The 22258-nt window shown below is 43.9% G+C and overlaps 1 protein-coding gene across 1 annotated transcript in view; it reads left to right on the forward strand.

Moving 5' to 3' along the window:
• Nucleotides 1-2452: 2452 nt before the first annotated feature.
• ADAM22 (ADAM metallopeptidase domain 22) overlaps nt 2453-22258 on the forward strand; it is a gene marked incomplete at its 5' end in the record, with an annotated part of 198603 nt that continues 178797 nt past the window's right edge. The window contains one exon of the mRNA XM_019532849.1: nt 2453-2556. Within this exon, the coding sequence (XP_019388394.1) occupies nt 2453-2556 (104 nt within the window). The remainder of the gene's footprint in view (nt 2557-22258) is intronic.

Genomic DNA, 22258 nt, shown 5'->3' on the forward strand with positions numbered 1-22258 from the left:
GTGAAGCAGTGCTTGCTGTAAGCTTGGACCAATCCAGGACTGGGGAGAGGAGGGAATAGCCGCACCTTCTGGCTGTGCTCTCTGAGCTCGCCAGCATGGTTTCTACCAGAGGTGATCTTTCTTAGATAACCACCTGACTGGAACAGGCTATTGTCAGAGGCCCTGGTTTCACATGGCTAGGTGAGAGTCTACAAATGCCTCCAAATGCGAGGATCTCGGCTACACAACTTATTATGATGTGGGATTGCTCTTGGGCTTTTGCTGTAGATTGCTCCTTAAACCTTTTGACTAGGGGCAACTGAGAGAAGGGGGCATCTGAACTCCCAGACCTCTAGGCTTGCACGTAGGATGTCTGCCATGGATTTGGGAGTATCTGAAGCCACAGGCTGAAGAGTCTGGGAGGAACGACACTTGCTGGTGGTAGCACCACGCAGACTTAAACAACTGAGCTTGCTCAGTCGATAGCATTTAGAGCTGATCTGGGTGATTTGGTCCAAGACAGGAAATTAAAAAAAAAAAAAAAAAAGTGGCTGTGGAGCCTAGGGGTGAATGTTATTGCTATTTTCCCCCTCCACCTCACCCCCATAAGAATTCAGGATCAGGGGAAAAAAGGGAAAAAGTGGTGGTGGTGCTCATACCAGGATTCTCAGGAGTTGTGTAAAATCAAGGGCTCTGGCCAGAGCCTGTGCTGAGCAGCTGGTAAGCTCAGAGAGGCCATGGCATATATGGACCTGTGGCAGGAACTGAGAGAGCTCACTGCACACATACTACACAGGTGAAGGGGCAGGGGTAACCACATGGCTACAATTCTTCTGGGTCTGCCCCTGGCCAGAGGGAAGTAGGGGTGGGGGCATGGGGAGCAGGGAGGCCTGTAGAGGTTACCAGTTTCCTAGCACAAGAGAGGGAATGGGCCAGGTCAGACAGAGTTGCTTACCTATGATCCCCACTGATCTTCAGGCCAGATTCATTCACTTTAGGGCCCAAATCTAGTCTATGGGCCATAGGTTGAGCACCACTGGTATGGAAGGTTCAAAGGGAGAGAAAAGTTATAACTATTTAAATTTAAAACTCATCCAAATATAAGATAGCAAGATTTGTGTTTTTCAGATTTCTAGGGAAAAAAGAGGTAAATAATTATATAGAAAAAGACTGACATTGATGGAAACAAAAGAACTGTCAGAAATTGAAAGAAAGCAAAGAAAAGAACATGACTCCTGTGGACATTGATTTGGGTTAAGGGGGCAATGTTTGTGGAAGATGATAAATTTTCTTTTGTATGTTTTAAGGGATTGGATGTATATTTAAGTACTAAATCTGGTATTTGATTGCATTTGTTCACAATGCTAAGAAAAAATAAAACTCATCCAAAATTGACTAAGTAGCAATTTCATGAAAAAAATCAGTTTTGAGGCTTTTCAGGGCTAGGAAAAATTGCCGTGTTCTCTCCAAAATCTAGGAATTTCCCTTTTTTGTGGAATAAAGGTCCCAATTCCAGCCAAAAAGTCTGCAAAAAATTGGACTTTTCACTTATTTTTGGTGGAGGATTGAATGGGTATAGTCTTGGTTTAATGGAAGATGGATATATTTAACCAGAAAGAATGGAAAGAAAATTACTTGTTTTCTTTATTTCTCTTTTTTCTTCCTGTTTCTTTTTTCCTTTTTAATGGCAACCTTTGGAGCTTCTCAGGGCTTTGTAGTGTTGTAAGTGGCTCTGGTAGAGACGGGTTGTTGCATAGGATGTTAGCAAGACAGCCAACAGTTTGTGATATGTGCAGCTTATCGCATGGCTCCACAATTTATTCAAGAATTCTTTTGACCTTATATAGACACTTAGTATAGAGAATATTCCAAGGATCTAAAGGGTCAGTTAATTTTATATGTCAGTGGGATTTTAGAATATTCAGTATCTCTGAGGACAGAACATAACACAACAGTCCAACCAAAAGAGTGTTTCATATTACTGTTTTCCAGAAGTCCTGCCTCCAGACTCAGATCCAGAGGTAAATTAGACAGTTAGCCAGGGAAAGCCGCCTTGTGTTTTACATTCTTGCCCAGAATGTGAATTCCAAAGAAAGGAACTGTGGACTACAGGTCCTGTGGTTCAATGTGGAGATGATATACAAGAGGTAGAACCCCAGTTGGTTACCATTCAAAGAGAATTCCTCTCTGGAGAAGCTAATTCTGAGAATGGCTTGTAAAGTTAAGATTATTATGAAAGCACTTATTCTCTTTTTATTTGTTTTTGGTTATCCTACTGCAATAAAAACAGATGTTATAATAAGAATAGTAGCCTAAGGAAAACATACATTTGCTCAGTACAATTTGACACTGTTATGCCATTTCAATAAGAATTCTGATTGGCTAATGGTACTTCGATATTTAGCAAATATATTTATTTCTGGCTTTATTATGTTTAACAATGTATATGGTACAGTTTGGACCTACACACTAATTTGTTCTAACCTTTTTGATATTGCAGTCCACTCACGTTGCTCGAGCCAGCTTCCAGCTTGATGCTTTTGGGTTATCGTTCATTCTCGATGTAACGCTAAACCAGTAAGTATTGTCCGTCTCTCTTCCTATATTTATACAATGTGACGCCAATCCTCACAGGGGTCCCCAAGCACTATCATATCATGCACACAATTTCCATGTGTATGACTGTATTCTGTGTATTTTGTATTTTGAAATACAGTGTAACCTCATAAAGCCATATACCAAGAATCCGGAATTATCAAAAATCTGGCACTTCCCCCTGCTGTTCCGGGACTGGCCACCACCCCACCATTGCCTCCGGCCTCCCAGATGTGGAGGGGGAAGCTTGCACACGGCGGCTGCCACTGCCATTTGCCAACCTGCACCGCCACTCTGTGTGTGGCCACTGCTCTGGGACCAGCCTCTGCTACCATTTGCCCCCCCACGCTCTACAACCGGCTGCCGTGCTGGTTTAAAAAATCCATCGTTTTCAAATTTCTGGCAACTGCTTGGTCCCGAGCAATCTCGGATTTATGAGGTTATACTGTAGTGCATTTTTTCTTGTTTGGTCATATCTCTCTGTATAGTTGGATATTTTCCAATATTGCTACTCACTAAGAATCTTAGTGTTAATTACAGTTTGCAAGAGCTATGTTTTTTTAGGCTGCAATCCTGCAAATCATAGTGTGCAGGCAAATTGCTGTGCCCATGTGGAGCCCCACTGAATGTAAAAACAAGGAGCTACTGAAAATTGGTAGCTGTACGTTTTTTAATTCCCCCATATATTGTATTAGTGATCCACTAATTACATTTACAGCTAGCTATCAAAAAAGAATAAGGTGACTGGTTGAGAGTGAAGTTTCTGTGAATAAATTTATGTTTGAGAACAGAGAGTCATTGTAAGACCTCAAATATAATGCATTTTAGCCTTATATATTAAATTAATATATCATCTCATATTTCATTTACAAGCTTATCGGTATTCAGTAACAGTGATAAACTTATCAACTGGGATTCTGGTTTTCTCTGTTTAAAAATCCCAAATTCTGTGATAAAAAAAATTCCCAAGTTCTCTGATTAAAAAACTCAAAATCCATGTTTTTCTGTGTTTAATATGAAATGCCACTATATATATAGGTATCAGTAGAACACAGTGTTTTATTGATATATTTACAATTTTAAAGCAGTGTGGAAGCTTAACAGTACCTCAATCATTATAATAAAATAAATTCTAAATACCTATATAGTTTAGCATTTGATTTTGGTTTTTTATCATAGAAAATCAGAGTCTCCCTTTGCTCACCAGGATGCGAGTCCAGCTGTGGCTGTCTTCTCCTCCCCTCCCCTCCCCTCCCAACCCCAACTGCTTTGTGGCACTGAGCAGCCCTGATATACTGATGCCCTGCCCCTAGCGTTCATTGCCTGTCCCTGGCCCCTCATTGCCAAGCCACAGCCTCCCCCCAGTCCTGCCAATGCCCCTCACTCCTGACCCATTGCCCCCAGGCCCCAGGCTCCCAGTGTGTAAGGAAGGGGGTAGGTGTTTGGGGAAGGGGGTGTGTGGGTACAGGTGACCCATTGAGGGGCAGCAGGACATGTACCCCCCCAGATTTCTGCACCCACAGCGGGGCATGGAGTGCAGGGCTGCAGCCTGACCAGAGCAGCTCCATACAAGAGCCACCTCCACAGCCCAGCAGGTGGGACCTAGTGTGGGTGGGAGTGCTGTATTGCCATGGCCACCAAGGTGAGGTGTGGCAGTAGTTGTGGTTGTGGCTGCAGCTGCGGTGCAGAGTTGTGCTCCACACTACTGTCAGGCAGGCAGAGGGCACCTCACTTTTGCGGCCATGGCAGCATGGTGCTCCCTCCTGCACCAGGTCCCACCTGCTGGGCTGCAGAGGCAGCTACTGTCCAGAGCTGACTGCAGCCCTGTGCCCTGTATCCCAGGCACAGAAATCAGGGGGTGCCCCCACTGCATCGCCTGTGCCTCTGTCCCTCCTCTCTGCCTCCATAGACTCACCTGGAAGTAGCTGGTTTCTGCCACACTGCCTGGCTGCCATGTGCATGTGCACATGGTGCCTGCTGCATCCCACTCCCTCCAGCCCTAAGCAACCCCTTGGAGGCTGGAACTCTGCAAGCCTGCAAAGGGAAACCCATGGCTTCTCAGGGTTTTCTCCTTCAAAGTTGAAAATCTGTGTTTTTCCACATTTTTTTGCAGCAAACAGAAAATGCAGATTCCTGCTTATCAATTTAATACGATATTTAATTCTTAATATCCAGACTTTAAAATAAGGAGCTTTGTCTAGCAAAGCCAATTTAAGATAGAAATTACTTTTACTTTTCCTGTTGTAATATACAAAGCAAAAATTTACAGTATATATAAAGGAACGTATTTTGGGATGATCTATAAGTAATGGTGCTCAATTTCTCTGGCCCTGTGGACTAGATGGATCGTGCTGGACTGGTTTGTGGTCCTGATCTTCCATGTGGGGTTGGTCCGCAGGCCTTATCCAGCATGGGGTGGTGGTATATGGGGTCAGTCTGTGGGTATGATCTGACCTGCTGGATCCTGTCATGGCATGACCCTGAACACTGGCTTGACCCTCTTTGCTGGATCTGGCCAAAGAGCAACCATGAGCTGGCCTGATCTGGTGTGTGGGACTGTGTCATCTGGACTGTGAAGCTCCCCATGGGTCTGGAAATTTGGAAGTGGGGGGAGTGCTGGCAGCTGCTGCCACTCCCCTGTTGCCAGATTTCCAGACCCATGGGGAGCCTCATGGGCTGGATGACATAGCATCATAGGTCAGATCCAGCCCCCAGGCCAGAAGTTGAGTATCATTGACTTGGAGTAAAGGTTCAGACATTTAATTAGCAATAATGTAAGGTTGCGGCTGGGTGCTCAGGACAAAATGGAAGCAGCGATTTTCTGTTTGCATTCAAAAACACATGGCTGTCACGAGCAGCTGCTTTTTTTTCACCCTCTGCTCCTGCCCTCCGAATCAGCTCCCAGAGTAGTTGCCCCTATTCTCCCTCTTCCCTCAGTTATGTCACTCTTAATTAGTGTAAATTGGCCTATTTGAAGTCAATGATTTATACCAGATTGAGGACTGAACTCTTAAAAGAAGTTTTGAATATTTAAGTTTAACATCTGAAAGTGAGCAAAAGGTGAACTTAGGCAGTATAAGTAGCCAGGGTAACATTATTTTCCACTTTTAATTATGGTAAATTAGTAAATAGTCACTTTTAATAATATGGAACAGGTCTAGAGTTAATATATGTCTTGTTGCTGATTACAGATGGCACGCTGCTAGTGAGAAAGAGTTGCTTAAATTCAGAGTTGAACAACTAGAGTTGGTTAGGAATTTTGGGTCAGAAGCATTTTCTCTCAAAACATTTTTGTTTGAAGTATAATTCTCTAGTCAGTTTTGAAATAAATTATTGACTATCTCTGTAGTCCTCTGTGTTGCCTCTTCACTCCTCTCTGAGGAGATTCCATTATTAAATCTTGGCATTAGGAAGGGCATAGGCCCCTCTTCCTTTTGTCACCCTTAAATCTTTTGCCACTAATCAGAAGCTGAGCTGGTATCTCTGTTGGGTGTTGGCTGCAGCCAAGTCTGGGGAGTGTGTCAGCGCTCCTGTAGGGACTCAAAGCCAGAGGTTCCTAGCTAGATGGTCTTACCATCTGCTTGGGATCAGACTGATAGCCATATTTTGGGTCAGGAAGGAATTTACCTCGTAGTCAGATTGATATAGACTGTGGGACTGCATCCAGATGAACGTAGACATTTGTTTCCCTGGGGACAAATAGCAGTGGCACAACTTGTGCTGCTTTTTGTCTCCAGGGGACGCCCAAGTTGCACGTGCTCTGGCATGTGGCAGGTTACCCTGGGTGGGGTAGAGGAGGCCAGGGCCAGCAACTGTGCGGGCCCCAGCAGTCTTACCTGGAGCCCTGGGGACCTTGGGGAGCTGCAGCCATGGTGGTCCTGCAGCTGGGAGCCTGGCTGGCACCTGGAGTGTGGCTCCTGGCTGGGTGGAGTGTGGCTCCTGGCTGGTTTTGGGCAGTCCACACAGCCCCGCTTTTTTTTTTTTTTGGTGTGGATTTTTTTTGACCCTGGGACCTCTCAGGGTTAAGAGCAACCACCCCTCCCCCAGCTGCAAAGTAGCAGTGTGGGGAACACCTGCATGTGCAGTATGTGGTGCTGCAGACAGGTCCGCAGCACCACATACTGCACGTCCATGCTCGTCTGAGTTTTTTACCTTCCTTTATAGTAGAGGGCAAGGCTTTCTACTTGGGATCTCGTGAGTATATAATAATAACTTTTTGCAGCAACAGGACATTTCCTGTTATGGTCCTCCTGCTTTACCTGTGGCAGGTTAAGGTATTATGTTTTGTGTTATGTCAGGGCTAAGGGTAGTTTTACTAAGTGATAGAGGCACATTGATACATTGGCCCATATCATATCAGCACTGATAAAAGGGAAATATACATTATCGGCAGTCAGCTTTTTTGGCTGATGTGGCTAATAATGTTGCCGATAAATGCTACACAAATGGGCACAGTCACAGCATGCACGTGACCAGGAGTGGAGCCTGGCAGCTTGGAGAGCAGCATCTGGCCGGTTAGTCTGTGGATGGAAAGGGAAGTGGCATGGGGGGGACAGACTGAGGCCCCCATAGTGAGGGAAAAAGTGGGGCTGGGGCAGGGGCAGGCGCTGCCCAGCCAGGTTGGGGCGGGGCACAGGACAGAGCCATGAGTGGCTCATCTAGGGGAGCCAGGGGTGGGTGTGAAGGCTCCTGCTGCTGTGCACATCCCTGGGGGAGGCATGGGGGGCACATGCCCCTTGGATCTGTGCGTGTGGTGGGAGCAGGCTGCTGTTCCACACTTGGGGCTGGGGGCACTGCTGGGCTTTTCTCAATGGGGGTGTTGGGCCAGGGCTGCGCTTGGGGCAGGTGGTGGTGGTGCTGGGAGAGAGAGGCCATAAGGTGGGCTACAGTCACTCCAAAATTTATCATAGGCCCCCTTCCCAGCACTGTTGCCCCCCACCCCAGCCACGGCCTTGGCCCAGTGCCCCTGCTGGGAATAGTGCAGCCCTGGCCTCTGTCCACAGCAGCATCCTGCCCTCGGCCCAGGCACAGGTCAGGGTGGCATTTGCCCCCCATGTCTCTCCTGGGGATGTGCAGAGCAATGGGAGCTGCATTCCCCATCTCCCCGTGCCCCACAGATGAGCTGCTTGCCTCTCTGTCCTGTGGCCTACCCTTCTCCAGTGGGGCTGCACATACCCCGGCCCCTGCCCAGCCCTACTCCCTTCCTCAGCATGGGGGCCTTGATCTACCCCCCCCTCCCCTCACCCCTTCCCTTTCCCCCAATAGACTTACCAGCTGGATGCTGCTCTCCAAGCTGCTGGGCTTGCATATCAGTAATCGGATTGGTATCGGCCAATATGTCTCATTTTAATACTTGGCCATAGGTATTGGCCCAAAAAATCTTTATCAGTGCATCCCTACTAAGAGATTAGATTATGGATTTGTATGGAACAGTTTCAACAGGGATGATCCTGCCTCAGGCACATGGTTAGACTAACCCTACTTCCCTATGATTTCTGTGATTGAGTTACCCCATTTGAAGTAGCCCGAGGCTATTTTAGTAGCTCAGAAGAGAAAATGGATTAGATGCAGGTGGCAGGGAAGAGGTTGTGCAGTACTTTGTGGTTCCTTCTCCTAAACAGATTCAGACTGGATTCCATCCCATCTTTCAAAAACTTCAAAGCCAATGGCTATCTGTAACAAAGCCCTAAAGAGCCTTGATTGGCTTTAGCAGGTCTCATAAGTAACCTTTGATTTCTAGAATAAACAATTACTGGTTCAACTTTCAACTTTATAGATTGCTTTCTATTTTGAAGGTGATCTTTGCAATGTGAAGGGATAGACACACAATTAAAAAAAAACAACAGGATTTAGCACCAACACCTCAGAGGTTGCTAAAATCAGTGGCGTTGGATGAACATGTTTTGGCTAGTTCTGTTGGCAGGCAGATGGAGCAAAAATAATTTTCAAGTGTTTTCTTATAAAGCGTCAGTTTGTTTAAATATGATAGTTTATGCATATATTCTCATTTGTTATGGATCTGAAGCAGTTTTAAATTAATTTTTGTTCTTATTTTAATAAATGTGCACATGAAATAAATTGAATTTTATGAATTGTTTTTTGGGGTGATGAAAAGCAGAGTTTTTAGATTCCTTTTCATGAGCAGTGTTGGGTTTTTAAATATTTGTGCACCTTTTCTCATTACAAAAAAAAATGTTTTAATGGTGTCTCTGCAATAAGCTGTAATAAAGTACAGGGAGGGTTTCTGTTTCAACCTTTCTGTTCAACTGGCTAAAGTATTTATAGAGAAGCTTTCAGGGCAAACTGTCTGTGTATTTGAAAGGTTCAGTCCCTCAGGCCAAGTTTTGGAATGCATTAGTAGCATCAGTGTTTTATGATACCATTGCTTATGCAATTATATTTAATGCATTCACATCTTTGTATAATGGATTTACGTTTTCCATGGTCATCTCCATTATTGCATTCTTCAGCACTAACACTGCTAATGGTGAATTCTGAGATTTGCTATGAGAGGGCTGCTTGCTTCCCTGCTTCACAACACATCCAAATCTGGCAATGACTACAGACTAATGCATGAGTTGCATAGTAATCAAATGTGCTTGTTTTTTTAATTTTTTTTCCCACTTGAAGTCTGTGAAGCTCCAACAGCATCTGTGACTCAGTAAATGGGTATTTCTTAATTTATGCGGACTATTTCAATTTAAATGATGTCACATGGCTGCTTACACTTTCATCTTAGTTTGTATTTATAGCATTAAATAGGACAGACTGACTAGGAAATTCAACATATATATTGAAGTCTCTTTCAAATATTTTTATTTCTATGAAACATACATCTGCCTTAGGAGAACTGGGCCATAGTGTGTCCATCTGTTTGTGTAGCTCTGATAGTTACAGAACATTTCATAGATTTCATAGACATTTGGGCTGGAAGGGACCCTGAACTATCATCGAATCCAGCCCCCTGCCCCAGGGCAGGAAATCAGCAGGGATCATAGGATCCCAGCAAGATTAACATCCAAATGTGTCTTGAAGGCATTTAAAGTGGGTGCTTGAACCACCTCCAGCGGCAGTCTATTCCAAAACTTGGGGGCTCGGACAGTGAAGAAGTTCTTCCTTATATCCAGCCTGAATCGGTCGCGGCAGAGTTTGTGACCGTTCGATCTTGTCATCCCTTGGGGCGCTCTGGTGAACAGATGTTCCCCCAGATCCTGAATGCCCCTGATAAACTTATAGGTGGTCACAAGACTGCCCTTGAGCCTGTGTTTTTCCAGGCTGAAGAGTCCCATGGCTCTCAGCCTCTCATCATAACGTCTGTTTTCCTGACCTCTGATCAGGCGTGTAGCTCTCCTCTGCACCCTCTCAAGCTTCTCCACATCCTTTTTGAATTGTGGAGCCCAAAACTGGGCTCAGTACTTCAGCTGCAACCTCACCAAGGCCGAGTACAAGGGGAGAATGACGTCCTGGGATTTGCTTGAGAAGCATCTATGGATGCAAGCCAGCGTTTTGCTCACTTTACTAGCCACAGCATCACATTGAAGGCTCTTGTTCATCTTGTGGTCAATCATCAGCCCCAAGTCCCTTTGATCTGTAGTGCTAACCAGTGTAGTACTGCTGAGCCTATAAGCATGCTGCAGGTTTTTCCTCCCAAGGTGGAGAACCTTGCATTTTTCGATGTTAAACACCATCAGGTTCTCATCCTGCCATTTCATGAGCCTGTCAAGATCTGCCTGGATCACCCTCCTGTCCTCAGGTGTGGATGCTTTACCCCAAAGTTTAATGTTGTTGGCGAACTTGGCTAGTCTGCTTCTGACACCAATGTCTAAATCATTGATGAAGATGTTAAAAAGTATAGTCCCTAGGACAGAGCCTTGAGGGACCCCACTGGTCACAGCGCACCACAGTGATTGACTTTTGTCAGCCACCACCCTCTGGGTCCTACTGTGGAGCCAATTCCCCAGTCAGCAGATCATGGTGTGGTCGAGGCCACAGTTAGCAAGTTTTGCCAAGAGGTGATCATGGGATATCAGATCAAAGGCTTTTTTAAAGTAAAGATATATAACATCAATCTCTTCCCTCTTGTCCAAGTGATAGGTCACCTGGTTGTAAAAGGAGATGAGATTGGTCAAGCAAAACCTACCCACAACAAACCCATGCTGGGTATCCCTTAGGATATTGCCGTCAGCTAGTCTGTTAAGGATGGTCTCTTTGATAACCTTTTTCAAAACATTCCCCAGAATAGAGGTCAGGCTGATGGGCCTGTAGTTTGCCGGATGTACTTTCCTTCCTTTCTTGAAGATAGGCACCACGTTGGCCTTCTTTCAATCTTCAGGCACTTCACCAGAACGCCGGGAGTTCTCAAAGATCTGTGCCAGGGGCTGAGCTATGATGCTAGCCAGCTCCTTGAGTACCCTTGGGTGTAAGGCTGGCTGACTTGAAGGTATCCAGCATCTCAAGGTATTCATGAGGTCAGCTTTGATGGAGGGTAAGGAATCTCCTTCACCCAGGATTCCCTGACCCACAGCGGGCAGGGGCGTCCCATGGGACTCGTGAAAAACTGATGCAAAGTTCCCATTTAGTAAGTTTGGTTTTTCATGGGCATTGATCGTCAGTTGTCTCATCTGGTTTAGCAGGGGTCCAATGTTACCCTTGCTTTTCCTCCGGCTCCCTACATATCTGAAAAAGGACTTTTTCTTGTCCTTGATATTTGTAGCTAGCTGGAGTTCTGTCGCAGCCTTGGCTTTCCTGGTTTGCTCTCTGCAGGTCTGGACCGGAGCAGAGTATTCCTCCTTGGTGGTGGTTCCAGTCTTCCATCCTTTGTAGGTCTTCCTCTTAAGATGCAGGAGGTCCTTTAGTTCCCTGGAGAGCCAAGGGGGTTGTTGTGCCCTTTTGCCGTCTTTCCTCCAAGATGGGATACCTTGCTTGCGCATCCAGGATTACTCCCTTGAGGAGCAACCACTTGTCTTGAGCTCCCCTCTCCTTTGAGTTGTGGCCCTTTAGGGCCTCACTGACAAGCCTCCCAAACTCGTCAAAGTCAGCTTTCCTGAAGTTGAGGACTTCTGTGTTACTGACTGACTTGCCAGCTTTACGGCAGATGGTGAAGGTGATCAGCTTGTGGTCACTGTCACCGAGCTTCCCTTCTATCAATAGGTCACTGATTAGGTCGTCCCCAGAGCAGCACTTTACCTCTCATTGGCCTGTAGACTTCCTGCATCGGATAGAGGTCATCCATGCCCAAGAAAAAGCTTTGCAACCTCTTGGATTTGGCTGAGTGCTCCTCCCACGAGATGTCTGGGTAGTTGAAGTCTCCCATGACAACCATACACTGGTAGCGTGTGGCCTCAGCCAATTCCCTGGCACTCCTCATCAAGGTCTTGATGCTGGGTGGGGGGTCTGTAGTAGAAACCCACCATAGCATCTCCTGTGCCCCATGGATTTTTACCCAGAGGGTCTCAAGTCATCCGCCATGGGTGCCAATGTTGGCTTGCAGGGATGTGTAGCTTTCCTTGACATAGAGAGCTACACTTCTGCCCCTTTTGTCCACTCAATCCCTCCTGTACAGGGTATAGCCATCTATACCTGTGGCCCAGTCATGGGTGGAGTCCCGCCAGATTTCCGTTATCCCTATGACATCATAGTTATTTGCATTTAGGAGGAGGACAAGTTCCTCCTGTTTATTTCCCAAGCTCCTGGCATTTGTGTATAGGCATGCAAGTGTCCCCTTGGGGGCCGTAGTGTTGCCTACAGTTCATTCCAGGGCTGAGACAGGAGTGGGTTCCCTTATGTACCCTGGCCTCCTGGCTTTGCAAGGGTTGTTCAGTGGGCCAGCAGTGGCAGTAGTCCCCCTATCCCCCAGCGGGTTTAGTTTAAAGCCTGGTGGAGAAGGTCAGCCAGTCTGGTTAAGAAGAGCCTCCTCCCCAGCAGAGAGAGGTGGAGGCCGTCCCTTCCCAGCAGCTTGCTGCCTCTCTCACCAAAGAGCGGGCTGAAGCCAAAGCCTTCTTGATGACACCAGCACCACAGTCTTTGGTTAACTACCTGGATCTTTCTCTCTTTCCTCGGCCTGTAGCCCAAGACTGGGAGGACTGAAGAAAACACCACCTGCGCCTCCGGACCTTTTAGCCCTGCTCCCAAATCCCTGTAGCGCTTCATGACCCAGCTGGGAGCACTCCAAGCTGGTCATTGGTGCCCACGTGGATGAGGATGGTGCCCACATGGATGGAATAGTTCAAAGAAAGCTTATTACTTTATTCAGTTGGTAGGATATAATTATCAGATTGTTCTATAGTAAATGGGACTATCTGTAGCAAGAATAGTTATTGAAAGTTGAAAGTATATGAAGTACAGGAGACCCTCACCATTTGCAGGGGATACGTTCCTGCAAATGGGGAAATCCGTGAATACTGGGATCTGTGAATAGGCTAGGATAAACAGGCTGGAGACCCGTAAATGGTGTGTGCCCCCAGTGGGTGTGGGGGCACAGCTGAGCTAGTGGTGGTGGGAGCGTGGCAGAGGAGGCAGGAGCCCAGTGGCGGTAAGCTGGGAGCTCCCGCAGCCGGCGGTGGCACTGTCGGCAGCAGGGTGCGGTGGGGGAGATGGAGATGGAGTTTTTTCTTAATGTATCACACAGTGGACTCATTAATACTGTACATTCTATCTACCAAGGCTGCACTAAGTCCACTCGCAAGCTTACTGAATGTAAACGTATCACCAGAGCGCACCGCAAATCCGCAAATAGCTAGGGTTTCCTGTAAATCTTCTAGCAGCAAGGATGAATGTATGTGTGGCAGGCTGAGAAAAGGAAAAGGACTATTTTCTTTTGTTTACAAAAAAAAGTGTGTGTGGGGGGCAAAATATTAATATTTTTCAAACTCCACCTTAGATATTCAGAGAAATGCACAAAAATAATGCATTGGGAGTTTTGTAAAGTAGGGGAAGAAGAACTAGGAACTAAGGTGTCAAGGAGCACCTTCCGAAGCCATGGTGGACTCCCAAAGGAGCAGGTAGTATGTGAGCATGCTTACAGGAAGCTGTCTCCTCTCTGCCATTTCCTCCTCTTTGTGATACTGGGGTGCATCAACGCACATATTTCTCTGTTTTCACAAACATGAGGACTGCAAGAGATTCATTACTTTTTGGCAGGTAGTGCAGGATACATGAAGAGAAAAGATTCTGCGTTGCTGGACTCACTCCATGCATCACATGGTGTAGTTTTACAACCTTCCTTTAAATCTGCATAGAGGTCCAGAACTTCAGGGTTCTTTGGGTTTTTAATCAAATCAAAGGGGATCTGGGCCTCAGTGACTAAAATCAGAGGGATATGTGTAACAGAGCAGAATTTTACCCTGAAACTAACCTGGATCAGTTACATGGTTGGGATATAGGCACAGCCTTTACCTTTCCCCATCACAGACTTCGTGTGTGACCTCGGTCAAATCATGTCTCAGTTCCTTACCTGTCATGTGTGGACTTAGGGACATTGTGTGGTTGAGTACAGTAAAAGTGCGTGTGAGCTTAGATGGTATGGTGTTTGGGGGTCACAGAATTACCTTATATGCATATGTAGAGTGCGCTTAATACTATAATAGGCAGCAGTGATAGCTGGAACAAGAAAAATGTTCTCAAACATGATAGTCTTGTAGCATAGTATGTTTAAAATTAAACTGTTTTACTAGAAATCTACAGACAGCCATTAAACGTTATGGCTAGGGACATTAGCTACACATAAACTGGTTTAAGTGACCAGACACTGGTTAAACATGTAACAGAACAGAAGTTCAGTGCACATAAACCAGTTTCAAAATGGCCAAAGCTGATTTAAGATAAACCTGGTTGAATGTAGTATCAGACTTAACTGACATAGGCCAAACCAGTTTATGAAACTTCTGTCCCAGACCCCTTCTTGGCTCAAGTTAAACCAGTCCCCCAGCATCCCAGAATACTTTGCAGCCGTGAGCTGGGCTGTGTTGTCTGCTCGAGCAGAGCAGGGCTGACCCTGCTCCTCTGCTCTCTAGCTGGGGCAGTGAGGGCTGGCTGACAAGGGGGTAGGGGTGGGAAACTGGGCTGGGGACATGGCCTGGTTTGCCTGGCAGGGGCGCAGCAGTCCCTGCTAGACTTTTCGTTCTTGGAGTGGAGCGGGTAGGGATGTGGGCCAGCAGACTCAGGTGGAGAGGAGGGAGGGTGGTTTAAACCTTCTCCATGGCCCACAAGACTCCAGCCGGGGTCTTCATGGGGGGGCTGCCACCTTTCTGCCTCCCCACCTTGCTCCAGCCAGATGGTGGCCCAGGCAGTGCCTCAGGTGAAGCGGGGGAGGGAAGGGGGATTAAGCATGCAAAGTCATAAAAGCCTACTCTAAATACCTGCTTAAAAGACATTTTGTGTCTTACATGCGTAACTTTAATTATGGCTGTTAATATATTTTGAAGGCTAGTAGAGCTTCCAAAACTGCATGCCCATCTACACTACCAAATGGCTTTTGTAATCTCTGATGGGAGAAATACATGTTTTCCTCATTTCTATTGGAAATATTTCTTATTCAGAACATATTTCAACAAGATTTTGCAATCTCATGTCAGATCATAAGCTTCATCAAAAAAACAAACAAATAAAAAATGAAAGCCAGTTTGAAAGGCAAATGCCAGCTTTTTCATGAGGAGACAAGCTGCTAAACCTGCTTGTAACTTGTATTGGAAAATAATCTCCAATATGAATATAAATGTGTTATGTAAATGGAAAGTGTATTTCTAGGTTTGTCCTTAGCTATAAACATTTACATTCATGCAATTCCAATGAATATAGTCACTGACACTCCACAGTTATGCTAGCTCCATACAGGTGAGTCTTCATACTATTGCTCTGTCTACCTGGTAAACCTCCCATATCAGGCAGCCACATCACCAGGTGTGCCGGACTGCCTGCCTCCTAAACCAGAAGCAGGGTGGCTAATATCTCCACAAGGGGGTGAGCAGACTAAGTGATCTGTTCCTCACTAGCCCTCATGAAGTATTGGTAGATGTGAATGCACTACTTCTGGTTTATGGGACAGACTTGAAGGTGCTGCAGCTGAGCATGGTAAGCTTGCCATATAAACATGCCCCATATCCCCACTCTTGATTCTTGTGTTTCAGCTCATCACCTACAGTACTGGTGAATTAAACTATTTGAAATGATGTGCTATAGTTCATGCCTGGATGCCTTACCTAGGACATGAAGACTGTTCTGATGCAAGTGTTGGGTCAAATTCTATTCCCTACTACCTGGCTACAAATCTAGGCTGCTGTTGATTGGTCTGATCCTACAGCATTGCTTAGTTGTGCTCAGGAGAGATATGATGCAACAAATTTGAATATAAAACCGCCTGTATTTGTGTGGAAGCTGTTCCAGTCCTTGTAAGGCTGCTGTTACGTGTCCTTGTCTGCACTTAGTCCCAAATGAAGCAGCTGGGACTCGCTAGGTTGTGGGGATTCAAGCTATATCCACTTTTCTTGTTTATACTTCCTGCATAAATCTTTATGGGTTAGATTCTCTAGCTTCATAACTGCACAGATGGAGAGGAGCTGAGAATCTGCCCCCACAATATGGTGCTTGAGCAGCAATTTACCTTTATAATAAGGTAAATTATGTCAATCTAATGGTATGAAGGAAGCTTGAAAGTATGTGTAAATTTAATTCACCTCTACTTTAAGGTACCTTTACATTACGGTATAAATAGGTTTTAGTGTAAATGAAAATTGGGGACTTCAGGTATGATATTGGACTAAATATTTTACCCTGTTTTTTGTAATTACTACTTTATGATTTCTGTACAAAGCAGGTTTACTTGCAGTAAGAACCCTCACTGGATAATTTGAATCGTCATTTCATAATGACATCTTACAAAGTAATTCAACACACCTTATGCTGTAAAGGCAAATGAATACAATAATATTTGTAAATCAGTGGTATCAAATACTAGTTTTATATCTAATTAAAACTTTGTATTTCTATTCTTAAAGCTTTCCAAAAATATCAGCTGTGCATCAGTTTGGTGATTGGTGTTAATTATATTTTTGGGACATGAGACTGAATCCAGAAGTTTACTTATAGGTCATTTCACTAATTAAAAGGACATAACCAGGCCACTGTGGCCATGGAGTCTAATCTAACTGCAGAGACCACAGGATTTACCTTCATTAACTCAGTTATAAACTAGATTGTATCTTTTAGAAAAACATCCAATTGATTAAAAAAACCCCAAGTAATTCCAAGTCTCTCACAACAGTTGACAAATAGGTCCAAGGGTCAATTATTGTTTAATGTTTTTGTTTGTTAAACTAAATGGATTGAACTCCTAGGGAATTTTGCTGTAAGGCAAACCTTTTCAAACTCTGAAGTCTTCCTGTGACATTTTATAAACCCTCTCTAGTTTACCGGCATCCCACCTGTCTTTTGTGTACACCAAAATTAGGCACAGTATTCTATCAGTGGTTACACCAAAGTCAAATATGGAAGTAATATGATTTACCTATTGTTTTTTCATGTATTTGTTTATACATGCAAGGATTGGATCAAACCCTGTTTTATCACAGCCCTGGCCTAGAAGTTCATGTTAGCTGATTGTCCAACATTATGGTATGCCTCTTGGGATGAAGTCCCCCATGCCAGAAATGAGGCCCATATTCTTTGTTCCTGGATTTAAAATTCTGTCTTTGCCCATAATTTAATTCATACTATTGTTCTGCACCTAACTTAGCATGTGATCCAGATCTCACTTTATCAGTGAACTCCTGCTCTGTTATATAATACTGTTACCATCTTTGTTTCATTTGTAAACATTTTCGGTAATGATTTTATATTCTTTTAGGCAATTGATAAAACTATTGAATAATTACTATTGAATAATGGTGTGAATATAAATGCTTAGATTGATCTTTATGGGACAAGGATCAAATCCAGTAAATTCTAGGCTTGTTAACCTGGCTTTGTTAAAGATGATGGGAATTTTACCCATTGACTGCACTGGTGCCAGCCTTTTACACAATGCGATTCTAAAGAAATAACCTAGGTCTTGCATTTTTGAGCAATTGATGTCTTTAGGATGATTTGATTATTAGTCTCATTTCAGCCAATAGAAGTTTTATTGCTGATTTCACTGGAACCATTGTGTTTCATGTATAATTGTACAGCAGTTACACTGGTACCTACATAGATATTTGAAAGCATTTCTTTAGAATACTGTTGGAACTGAAAAAGAAACCAAGTTAATTCACTTTTATAATACATCCTGTATTGGTTGACAAGGTTCTTTGGGTAAATCTGATATCTTTTATTAGACCAATTCAAATAGTTGGAAAAAATTATTCTTAGCAAGCTTTCAGGTTTAAATACCCTTTGTCAGGCTGAGGAAGCATCTGCAGTTGGTGTTTGCTCTTCCTGGATGGAATGAATAATAAAGAAGCCAGAGGCTGATATATATGCAAGAAAGGCAGTCAGTGAAGATGTAAATTGAGCAGTCAATGGGTAAGAGACTGGATGGGGGGAGGGGGAGAAGGAGAGGAAGAAGGAGGAGGGGAGGAGGAATGCATGTAGTTTGGTAAATAGTAGCGAGATACCTGAGGAGTTAGGTGTCAGGCAGGTTATAATGTGTCATAAATCCAATGTCTATATTTAGTCCATGATTTTTTATGTCCCCTTTTCACCTTGAAACTCAAAAATACCATCAAATCATTTTCATCGGAACTAGAAGTAAAACTACAGACTACCTAACCCCACTACCTAACCCAGGGACTTTTTACGTGCTGCCTAAAATCCACAAATAAGGGAACCCTGGCAGACGGGTCATATCCAACCATGGAACCCTAACTGAGGAAATATCAGGTTTCATTGAATCAATCCTAAAACCGCTCGTCACAAAGAGCGAGTTTTGTCCAAGACACTACAGACTTCCTGTGAAAACTTAAAAACATAGACCACCTTTCCAACAACACCCTCCTAACCACTGTTTATATTAGCAGCTTATATCTCAATATTGCACAACAGGATGGCATTCAGGCCTACCTTTCATACCTACAAGAGCAAGATTTACATTCTCAATTTACATCTTCATTGACTGCCTTTCTTGCATGCATACCAGCCTCTGGCCTTTTTACTATTCATTCCATCCAGGAAGAGCACGCACCAACCGCAGATGCTTCCCAACAAAGGGTATTTATACCTGAAAGCGAGGTAAGAATAATTTTTCCAACTATTTGAGTTGGTCTAATAAAAGATTACAGATTTACCCAAAGAACCTTGTCTACCTATGTCCTTAGACCAACATGGCTACGACCTATACTCCTATATTCTTTTTGTGTTTATAGTCCGTCCCTTTAAGACAATTTTAAGTACCTGGATAAGAATTTGTCTAATGCTTTGGAAATACCACTTAAAGCCAAACGGTCCGTGATACCTAATAGAAAATAACATTTATATGGGTATATAATATCTGGTTATCCTCTCTTTCTGGGGGAAATTTACTAAATAATAAACCAAAAATATGGTTTGCTGAAAAGGTCAAACTTTGGTTTTCAATAACAGTAACTTATATTTTTTGCTTTGCTGATTTTAGGTAATTGCAAACATTGGAAGTAATATTTGTTAGTTTACAGTGCAGTAATTGAAGCAGATGTTGCATATGGAATCATCAGCATCAAGTGATTGTATTGTTGAGGTGCTAAATTATTTCTGTCAGAAATGTAGCTAAAGTTAAAACTAAATAAACATTTTAAACTTTAATATTTAATTACTGGAAATACACTGTGGCATTTTACTCCTATAATATTTTTTATTGGTTTTCGCAGAATTACTCTTGTTACTTGTGAGTGTACTTGTATCTCAAATGTACAAAGATAAATCCTGTATTACTTTTATGGCCTCCTTTAAAAAAAAAAAAGGCTCAACCAGAAGGAACAATCCAATTGGCTGACATATTTCTTCCCCTGTGGGCACATCTACACATGCAAATGCAGCTAGATGGATTTACTGCAGAGTAATTTGCTCTGGAGTAAACATACCATGGGCAGGCACCTACATGTGCACCGAAATTGGACAGTCCCCAGCCAGCTCCAGGCTGCACATGCAGACTGTGGCTGGTTTGGAACTGTTCCGGTCTGGGGCAGGTCCCAGCTAGCCCCAGGCTAAGTGGGGAACTCTCCCTGTTCAGTCATGCTGCTGGGGCAGAGGGACATCCCTGCCCAGGGTCCGATGAAAGAGCCTACCCTGGCAGTAGGTAGCTCCTGGGGACAGGGAGCAATTTCCCACCCCCTGCTGCCTGGCTGACCAGAAGCAAATTTGCTCCCAGTCAGCTGTTTATACATACCTTACTGCTGATTAAAGCAAATTACTGCACAATGAGGTTCTGCATGTGCACACTTAACTATGCAGTAATTTGTTCTATTATGCAGTAAAGTGTCTTGTGCAGACGCGCCCTGTGAAAAACCCAATCATGCAATATGCTGAGTTTCTTTTAAGTTCCACTGGTTTTTACAGTGGCAAGCACACGCTGAGCATGTGGGATGTGTTTTCTTAAGAAAATGACTTGCTTTTTGATTTAACTATCATATTGAAATGTGGATTGCCTAGGCAACATTTTATTTATGGACTTATCCTTAAAAATGAAATTTCAGCCCCTTAAGTGGTTAGTGAATTTAGACACCATATCCTCTACGCAAATCCCTTGACAGGAGTATATGGAATGCAACAGTTTCTCTATGGATTGTTGTTTACATATACTGGTCACAGTAAGGAATTCCAAAAACATTGTGGGTAATCATCAAAGCCACATGCGGTTGTGTCACAATGGCAAGGCCTGTTCATACCTCCTACAATTGTGTGTTGTAGTTTACAGTTCTCCTCTGTGGATCAGCTGTCTTTTTTTCCTCTGGTAACTGTTCCTCTAGTATTCCATCCCCCAACCACTCTCTATCTTCTGCTCCTCTCTTAGAACTTCTTTGGCATTGTGACTTTTTTCCTGCATTCTTTGTCATCCCTGAAGCTCATCTCCTCCTACTCTTCAAAATACGTTCTTTCACCATTTCTTGTGCTCAGTCTGTGAAATTGTTCTTCTAGAGTAGCGGCTGCTTAGATTCTTCTAACACTCAGAATCTATTCTGTAAATTTTCATGAGTGGCTTCTAATGTTGGTGTTTTAGAATCCAGGGTAGTCTGGTGGTATTGAACACTTAAGGTGTGTCTTCAGTAAAGCTTTTTGCATGGATATAATCATATATGGATAAAGCCCCTTTAGTTGTTGAGTGTATGTTAGCTAGTTTTTCTATACTGGTTGCTTTAACCAGAATAACTAAAGTGGTACATGTAACAGGGACTCAGACAGGAGCCCTGTTACTAAGACAAATTTCAGGCAAGAGTGACCTGACTATGACCCCGCCAGGTTAAGGGAATTGCACAAAGGGGCCAAGATAGGGTGATTAAGGCACCATGGTGAAGATAAAAACAATGATAGGGAATACAGTATTCACCTTCGGGCACAAGAAGAAAAAGGACAAGGAAGAGTAAGGCACGAAGGACTGGGAAGACAGGGAGACTATGCAGGGGTTGGAGAGACCCTGGAATACCGTGACAGGAATGACTCAACGTTTAGAATTAAGATAGGAAACTTACTCTAAAATCTGGTGTCTCCAGTGAGTGGGGAAAGCCAGGTCTCCGGTGGATAGACTGATAAGAGAGCCCCAAGTGAAGAAGGTTCCCGTTTTTGAGAAAGTGGGGGCAAGAGGAGGGCCTCTGAGCCCTGAGCACCTGAAAACTTCCCTGGTGCCCAAAAGCAGCAACAGAGTGGCTGTTGTTGCTCTTAAAAAAACAGTGCCATTTAATGCGGGGATCGTGTCTCCTGGGCAAGATAACTAATTGTAAAATAATAATAGTTGTAAAATAATTGGAAAAGCTTGTGGGCATAGGAGTTCCTTCTCATCACTAATGAGGTAATTAGCGGGACCATGGTGGCAATTTAGTCTCTTGTAAAGAAATAAAGCCCATTATTCTAAGTTAACCACGGAGTGAAGGGAGTGCTTTCTAACCCTATAAGATCACTGAAACCTTCTTTTCTTCTTAACATCCAAGTCATGGCAGGCGAGTCTCAAGGGAAACCCTGTTAGGAACCTTCACACTCCTACAGTACACACAGTCATGAATGTGGATGGGTCTTTAGAGGTGTGGGTGCTCATCACTTTTGACAGCTCATATTTCTGAAGCAAGGACCCAAAATCAGAGGAGTTGTACTTTGTGCCTCGTACTTTTCAGTTAATGATTAAAACCATTCACAGCTTTTTACATAAAAGTAAAAGGCTGCTGGAATAAATTGCCATTGAATCCAGTGAAGTCCACTTTAAGTGACTACACAAGAATATAAGTTAAATATCAAAAACATTCATTGCTGTTATGCTGGCTTTTATTGTTTAACTTTTCATGTAAAAGAGCTTAATTCAAAATGCTTTATTTTAAATACATTTTAATGTAAAACATTTGGTAGTAATGATCTGGTATGTTTCTATTTATTAATATAGACAAAATTGCTGCAAACCATACCCGATTTTCATTTATGGACACTGTCGCGGGGCACTCCCGTGCCCCGCTCCTAAGGAGATGCCCCAGGAAGGGGAGAGGTGTAACAGGGCACCAGGGTGTCTGCTACTAGCAGGAGGAATAGGGCTGCTGAA

This window comes from Crocodylus porosus, unplaced genomic scaffold (genome assembly GCF_001723895.1).
Source record: "Crocodylus porosus isolate Cpor-Errol unplaced genomic scaffold, CroPor_comp1, whole genome shotgun sequence".
NCBI classification, from domain to species: domain Eukaryota; kingdom Metazoa; phylum Chordata; order Crocodylia; family Crocodylidae; genus Crocodylus; species Crocodylus porosus.